Source organism: Gavialis gangeticus, unplaced genomic scaffold (assembly GCF_001723915.1).
Source record: "Gavialis gangeticus isolate Ggan-Ray unplaced genomic scaffold, GavGan_comp1, whole genome shotgun sequence".
NCBI classification, from domain to species: Eukaryota; Metazoa; Chordata; order Crocodylia; family Gavialidae; genus Gavialis; species Gavialis gangeticus.
Window position 1 is genome coordinate 53,007,450 of NW_017728994.1, and position 8,423 is coordinate 53,015,872.

General features: G+C 34.9%; 1 protein-coding gene across 2 annotated transcripts in view; it reads left to right on the top strand.

Annotated features, from left to right (window-relative positions):
• RBM20 (RNA binding motif protein 20) overlaps nucleotides 1–8,423 on the top strand; it is a 135,205-nt gene that overhangs the window by 17,488 nt on the left and 109,294 nt on the right. For both annotated transcript variants that reach the window (XM_019502791.1, XM_019502792.1), the window contains exon 3: nucleotides 326–486. In XM_019502791.1, the coding sequence (XP_019358336.1) occupies nucleotides 473–486 (14 nt within the window). In that variant the 5' untranslated portion in view covers nucleotides 326–472. The remainder of the gene's footprint in view (nucleotides 1–325; nucleotides 487–8,423) is intronic.

The following is an 8,423-nucleotide window of genomic DNA, read 5'->3' on the forward strand; positions in this document are numbered from 1 at the left end:
AAAAGATATCATCTCTACTACAAGTCCTGATTGCCTTGTTAGGAAATTTGCACTTCAGCAAATACAGCAGAAGAAATCAATTTTCAAAAATCTGCCCATTAAAAATGAGAACTATTGCTTCCAGTAAAATTTGCTTCTAATGGAACTCTAAAAGATTCTAATCTGTGTATATTTATTTATTTTAATAATTCGAAATACTGATATGTAACAATGAAACATAACTAATCCGCAGACCACTGTGACTTCAGGCTATTTCAGGCATCTGGTTACTTTTCATAAGATAAGCCAGTAAGAACCCATACTTGTTATCTGACTTGTTTCCTAGCTGCCAACGCTTTAACTTAACGGGACTGCTTTTTGAAAACCATATGCAGTGGAACAGTGCTAAGTTGGGTAAATGGTCAGAAGGTGCGTGGAGAATTACTGCATTGTTGTGAGCAAGAGAACAAACTCAGGTTAAGAAGCAAAGCCAATGGATCCAAAAAGGTATCTCATTCATTTAATTTGACAATGTTAATGTACCTCTAATTTGAATAATTGTTAATAATGGATTAGTGAAAGTTTTTCGTATTTTCTGTAAAATGGCGAAGATTTAAGAACATCTTAACAGCTATTAAATCTCTCCTGAGAAGTGGGGAGCAATCTTTGTGTGTCTGGCTATATTATAAAATGGATAGATTAGCTGTATGTGGATAAGGAGAATCTGTTGGGGATTCTTTTTTATGTTTATTATAAAATATTTAGCAGTATCTCTAGGAGGTGAGGTTTTTTACTCTGCTAATTTTGAGCCAATCTTGAAGATACACGAGCAAAAGCATTTATGTAGTAATAGCTTTTCTGAAAATTGTTTCTTGGCCTTGACAATCTTGCTTTTTCAAGAGCATGTCAAAGCAGCAGCTATTTTCAATAAGGTTATACCAACTCCAGATTCCATTATTTTAAGTGCTTTAATGGATTTCACAAAGCAACTGACTAGCAGATAACTCTGGAAATGTGCACGGCTACTTTCAGACTAAGTCTATTTTTGACACTGAGACCAACAACAGGCTCTGGCTTTTGTCAGGTCAGCTGGTGGCAACTGAAGGCGTTATCATGTTTTTTCTTAGTTTCTAGCATATTGTTATCCCTCCTAGGTCACAGGGTGATTAGGAGATAGCTCCTAATTTAAACACCTAGATAGGCAGTGTCACAGAACTTGTTTTTCTATTTTTAATGATGCTCACAATGATTGGTAGGCAGACCCAGTTATCTGCAAAGGTCAAGAAATACATTGGGGGGTGCATCGGATCACAGAAAAATATATCCTGCTACCGCATCACTTCAAAAAAGGAAGGGGTTAATAGCATAGATTGTTGGTATTTAATAAATTGTGGGGATATGCACATCTAAATATTTATCCTAATTCGCATTTATTTACTTGGTGATCATTTTTTTGTTTTATAAAATTGTTGGTAGCAGAAATGTATTTTAGTGATTATCATTTTGGCGGGTTCAGTTGAAAATATTTTAATTGTTTAAAGAGATAATTGAAATTCTCCTGTATGTATTGTAAGAAAAACTGTAATTTTTAATTTTTTTAGCAAGATTTACAATTAAGTAAGCCAGTGCAAACTGATTAAAGAGTCTTATACAATGAAGACGTGGCAGGAAGCTGAGCTGTGAATAAACCAAGTCCATCAAGTTCAGGGATTCACCCTGTGAAACAAAGTAGAATTCACAGAGAACACAGCTAGGTGGAATTGATTTAACGTCTTAGAGAATGGAGCTAGTCAACATGTATTTGCACCATCTGAACCTAATTTTCCTCTCAGGCTTTAATTACTTTGATTTGACAGGCAATAGCTTCCCTAAACTTTGCAGTAGTGCAAGAACTCAGAACTCAGCAGTTCAATGTGAAACTTTAAATAGTGCTTGTTGGATTTGTGAGATAATAATAAAAACTAGATAGCTACCAAAAGGTGAACATTTAATTGGCATTACCCTAGTTAGGTTAAAAAAATCCCCATGACTTAAACTGAAGCCAGCACATGAATAAGAATTTTCAAAAAATCGTTACATCAAAAAAGACATGTTTTTACAGAAGGGCTAAAGTGTCATCATCAACATCAAAATCTCAATGAAGACTGTGTATGGTTAAATAATACTTTTTGTGGCTGTAACAGGAAGAAGCTGAGAAGATGGTCATTTTCCTCTTTGTAGTTTGTTTGCTTTGTGCATTCATAAATTTTTTTTTTATCTGGTGGCTGTTTATCCAGTAGAGGAAATCAATTGTTTAAATTTTTTGCTTCAGCAAAAATACATACCTTAAGTTTTAAAATTTATTTGGGAAAATAGCACAACCTTTCATTTTTAAGAAGGAAATTCAGAGCGTTCTTTTCAAAGGCTGTTATATCTGACACACAGATGTTTTTGATTAGCAGTCTTTCCAAACCTGATTTCTTTAGTTCTGTTCTTTAAAAACCTTCAAGCTGACAATATCCTTTAATTTTAAAAAAAAATTAAACACAGAAAAAGAATTACACACTTTCCCAATGTAGCACAAGACATTTCCTCTCAGTATTATAGTTGCAGACATTTTTACGACACCCTGCGGTATTTATTTTGCCTGTCCGTTTACAGTAAAACAAGGTGTCAGAAAATGTTTTACCTTGCATTGTACAGCAGGAGCTAATCTTTACTACTTGGTGTAAATTTGACATTTTATTTTAGATGATTGGTTTTAAAAAAGTATTTATTTATGTTGCATAAGAGAGCAAAACAGTACTGTTTAATTTCTTTCTTCTCTCAAGGTAATGTGTTGGCTTTCCATTCTTTGTAATACCTATCTTTCAGGGATGTGACTATTGACTGGAAGGTCCTAAAAGTGCACTTTTCATATTGAGAGTTTCTAGTAACACTTCAAAACATTTCTGTAACTAGTAAGAATAAGCTTAAGTGCGTTAAATAAAACTGGATAGGTACTCTGGATGTTTTTGTCAGAAGAATAAGTAATTCCTAATGCCTGCATTGTAACTTTGGCATTAGGAAAAAGCCTCCGAAAAGCTAAACCTAAAGTTCCACCCACTGATCTCAGAATGGCAAAAATCTCTACAGCGTAATTAAAATCTTGATCTTGCAGCTAGCTTCTGGCTGTTATTGTTTCTAAACCATTAGTAGCAAAGGACTTCAAGCAGAGTAAACACTCGTTGTACCAGGTTTTGTACCAGAAATCTCTCAAAAAGCCAGACAAATCCTGTTCCAGAAGCTCACCTCCTAGGATTCCCTATTCATATATTGAGGTGAGAAAGGGATCTGCTGTAAGTCACTGGAAGGAAGCATGCACACTGATTTTAAATAAAGACTTCTGAGGGAAGACAGTTTTCAAAAGGCAATCTGTAAACACATGGATTTTAAGTGCCATATAGTTTTATCCTTACTGACCCATAGAATTAGCAAAATGAGAGAGAGAGAGAGATGAAAACATTTACTTGTCAGCAGTGTAATCACCCTGTCATGCCATGTCACTAAAAATTGGGCTTGCCCATTCAGAGCATATACTGTGGTAATCAGAGAGTCCTTGGGCTCTGTGAACATAGCATCCTTTGTGCTGCTAGAGTTAATGTGTTGGAATTTCTTCTTTACCGTCAAGGTTTTAAACAGCTGAAAAATTCCTTTTCAGTTGTCAGACATGGTTTAACCTCTGCAAGATGTTGTAATTTACCAATTTTTAAAAAGCATCTGGCTGACGCATTAATTTAGTAGCTTTCTGGAACTTGGGTCATCGTTTCTTTAATCCTCACTCTGCTACAGATCAGTGTAGTATAAAAAACCTGTATTTTAGAATAGCAATCTGGTTTTCTTTTAGTGCCCTTTAGCTCAGGAACAACTTTGATTTCTAATACTATTTTGCTGCCTTGCTAATCCATAACTAAACTCTTGTATAGTGTACAGCTGAATAACATTTTGGGGGGTTATTGTTTTTGTTGTAGTTTGTTTTTTTAAAGCATTGTTACTTGCTTTTTTTTTTTTTTTAATACATGCTAGGGGGGTGAAAACTTATGCAAGGATTTACTTTCTTTTTTTTTTTTTGATAGATAGGCTTTACTACACATGGAAAATATTCTTTTAATACATATATCACTGTAACCTTACTGGCTAAAAAAAATCTACTCTTCAGAGAGCCTCAGCGATCCTTTTGCTGCGGCCCTGTTAAATCCAGTAGATTTACTGGAAGACTACAGCTGCTGTAAACTGTGCAGTCCACAGCACCGAGTGGTTATCTATTTCAGCTTCCCCATCCTTGAAACAGGCTGAATGTCTTGGGAATCTCTAAGGCTTGTTTAATACAGTGCAACCTCATTATAACCAACCCTGATTGTTTATAACAAACCTTTTATTAAGCCCAACTAGCAGGAACTGATTTTTCCCACCCCCCATTATTACTGGTGCTGCAAATCAGCTAATCCTATTAGAGTGAATATTCTTTGGGTAGCTGTTTCTCCTGGTCCCACTGGGGTTTGCTACAATGGGATTGTACTGTATTTCTGAAATGCTTAAAAATTCTGTAACAAATGGTGCAATAGAGTTAGAATGTATATGCATCATCTTCTCTAAGGAACAATTATGATACAGTACTTTGAATGGAAAGGGTTCGCTATGCATATCCTGAAATATATATTTAAGTGAATTGTGCAATTAAAGAAGTGTCTAAACCTCTCAGAGTAGTATATTGTATGCCAACCCCAAGAGTGTATTGATGAATAAGCATATGTGCTTCCCCAGGTGAATGCTTAGAAATTATACAAACCCTGGTCTTCTACTTCATGATGCAGGACAGTGGGATAGCAGATGCACCTTGAAATGCAGAGACCCTGTTGAGCTTGTTACAAATTTATAAGTCACTCACAGCTACCAAAACCAGTAAGCCTTTTTGTCTTTCTTTTTAATTTATTTGAGGTTAGAAAACATTTCCTCCTCTTCAGCCCTTTCTTCCTCAGTTCAGCCATCTCTTTTCTCCAGAAGCATACAAGGGCTTATCCATAGTCAGTTACAACTGAGCAGATGCCCTGAATGTCCAGTATTAAATTTAGGTGAATAATCTGTAGAATAAGTACATGGGCATTTGTTAAGTTGAGAATAAATGTGTGGAATATGTGATTAGCTTATGGAAATTCCCTGAGTAGGAAAGTGGCTAGAACTTGTCCAACAAATAGTTCATATGAGGCTATTTGAAAGCACTGCTTTCAATCTGCCTCTTAGCATCCCTGCTTGGCTCTGATTCAGTTGATGGATGGACCTACAGCTTTAGACCCATTATGTCCCGAGGATTTACTCAAGTTCATGGTTTATCTTGCAAAAGAAACTTAGAAATACAATGCATTGTATAGAATACCCTCCTCAGCCTCTCAGGGAAGTAATCCCAAAAGAGGTAAGAGTTAGCAAATTTTCCCTCGTGCTACTCAAGATTGAGGCTGAGAATAACACCCTCCCTGACTGAATGGTTGGATTCCCTCCAGTGTAGCCTCAACAAAGGGTTGCCTTGCCAGTGCCCTAAGGGCCCAAGCATATGGTCTTAGAAACAGGTTGTGGGGTGGCAGTGCGTACCTACTGGGTAAATCCATGTACTAAGCAACTCTGAGAACACCTGGAAGTATCAGACCCCAGGATTTGGAGTTTGTCCCCTCTCACAGGAGCCTAACTTTGATAGTCAAACTTTGATAGTGCCAGATTAGCAATTTACCCTAATAGCTATCGCTCGGCAGTACTGAAAATTATACCAGCAGAAGACAAGGACTCTTAACATCTGAACCCAGATCTGCTCCTATGTAAATCAATAGCACAATTCTAGTTTCTTCCTTTGGGAGATTCATTTGCTCCTCTTAACCATTTTCATCTTTTTATTAGGTTTTAAAAATCCTTTGAGCAATTTTGGTTCATTTTAGTTTGAAAGACACTGTTGCTATGGATGTTAACTACTGTGTGAAGAATACTGTAAATATTCATTCAGAATTGCATAAATGAATATATCAGCTCTGCAGTGTTACTTTTGTTTTCTGTGATTATTTTAAATAATGAATGTATTACCATGACTGTGCATTGAAAGAGAGAATGTTAAGCAAATATAAATATCTTTTTTATGGAAAGTGAATTTTGAATTTGAAAGACTATGCAGCAAGAAACTGACTTCTTGAGTTCTGTACTTTTGGTAGATCCTGAAAATGGTATGCCGCGACCTAAGTGTTTATTCAAAACTTTGCAGTTTGAATATCTAATACTTCAATAGAGTTGTTTTTGAACAAAGTCAAAAAATGATCAGAAAACTTAATAAATATTTTTACTAATGAATGAAACAGAGTTAAAAAGCATAGGGAAAATTTGTCAGTGAAAACTAGACAGTTTTAAATCAATTATTTGTAATTGCTTGCTCACCCCAATCTGAAATGCATTACAGTGATTTTATACCGTATATGAGGACTAAATTGCCTCTGTTTCTGGAGTTCTAAAAACTATGTGAAAACTCTAAAGTCAAGAGTGACAGTTCATACTTATCATTGTGTTAACATGACCATTAAATGGCTGTTCACTACATGAACGTTATACTAGAACTATTCCACATAATTATGTCATAAGACACTCCTCTTGCAACGTGCTTATTGTTTGTATTTACACGGTTCAACGACTTTTAACTTCAACATGCAATGTTGCTGAGATTTTTAATAATTAAAAAAAATACTGCTTAAGATAATCTGCAATGTAAGTGGGTTAGCCAAGTCATTTTAAAAAAAATAAATGATGCACGTTCAATGCATTGCTGCACCTTTTTCACACAATCGGGGTTTTTAATCATAGCTTAATACGTCCAGCTTTTAGGTGTCTTTTCATAACAGCTGGATCACAGTGGAAGTTCTTTAAAACTGTTAAAAACAATCTTTCAGATTCATCCCTTGTATAATTCTAATTTTGACAGAGGAGTTTTGAGGAAAAATGTCTCCAGATAGCTAAAGACTAAAATGAAAATATTATCTCAGTTTGATTTGGGTTTTGGTTATATTCCTGTAAACCCCAAACTCGGTGGGAAATTGGAATTGTAGCCCTAAATAAAGCCATTTAATTAATTAAAAAGTACAATAAAGGCAGGACTTTCGAATTCAAAGGAATGTTTTTCAAATTTGTTTAGAACACAGAGAGTATTTATTTGAAATGCCCAGAGACGTGTGTTGAATAAAATAGTAGAGGAAAAGAAATCCTGTAGATAAGAGTATTTATGTTACTTTATTCTTCACTGTAAATTTGCCTTTGCCAGACTTCGTAAGCATCAGCACAGTATATTCTTTTTACATGATATAGAACAGCTTTTTTATCTGAAAAGTAAATTCAGCAGCCATAAGGCAAATCTGACTATAGTATGAAATGTATTTAGCTACGTAGGAGATTATAGCCATTAAAAAAAAAAGTTTTAAAACAAATTTCTTAACTTATATTTCTAACCAGGTATTATTAAATTTTCTTATTTACACTAAATTTGGATATTTTGAAAATCGAATTAATTTATGCTGTTTTAACTTGTTTCCTTTCCCTTGTTTTTAATAACTGTAGTCAGTTATTTGTTTTTATATAATTGCTGTTAGTGACAGATTCTCAGTTCTCAGCTGTCGAGTTGTAGATACTAGCAGGGAATGTTAATCCATAGATAAGCTTGTTCTAGGTTTAAAATTATCACTGTTGATATAAGTAAATTCAGTAGGAAAAACTTCTATTGGGCTTGACTCTCAGAAGCAGTGTCTACTTCATGTATTCAAACAGTGCCTAAAACACTGTCTGTAACTGTCTTTATCTGAAACAAATGAATAGGCTTTGTTAAAAGTTTGCTTTTGAACAAACAGTCTTATCATTTGAGCCAATCTTGAGTTGGCAACTTCCTTTCAATCCTTTTCCATGAAAGGAAAATTGAGATACTCCTTCAGTTATTAAATAACTTCTAAATGCATTTCTGCATGTTGAGAGATATAGGGAAAAGGTGCTGGCCAGCTGAAGAAGGACTTTTCAGTTCAAACTATGAAGGTAAGCAATGGCAATTCACTCTTAGTGGGAAGCATTTTAAACACTAGTAAGTAGCACCAAGATTGCATGATTTCTGCTTCCCTTGAAATGAATCAAAATGATAACAAATCAAGTTAAAAGTGAAGTCTATTTCCTTGAAATCATAACATTCTTGTTTTAATATATAAATGTTTGTAGCATATGCCTGCATAAAAGGAGATTTATGCAAGTGTTTTTGAGATGGGACCATTAAATTTAAGTATGCTGGTACTGGACATAGCTCAGTAGGAGCACAGTAGTAAAAGGACATACTTGAAGTAGCTCATGGGATTGTTATTGGTGTGTTTTAAGATCCTGGAGTGGATTTCCTTGGGAATACAGTTAAATGACTGTTTAAATTAATT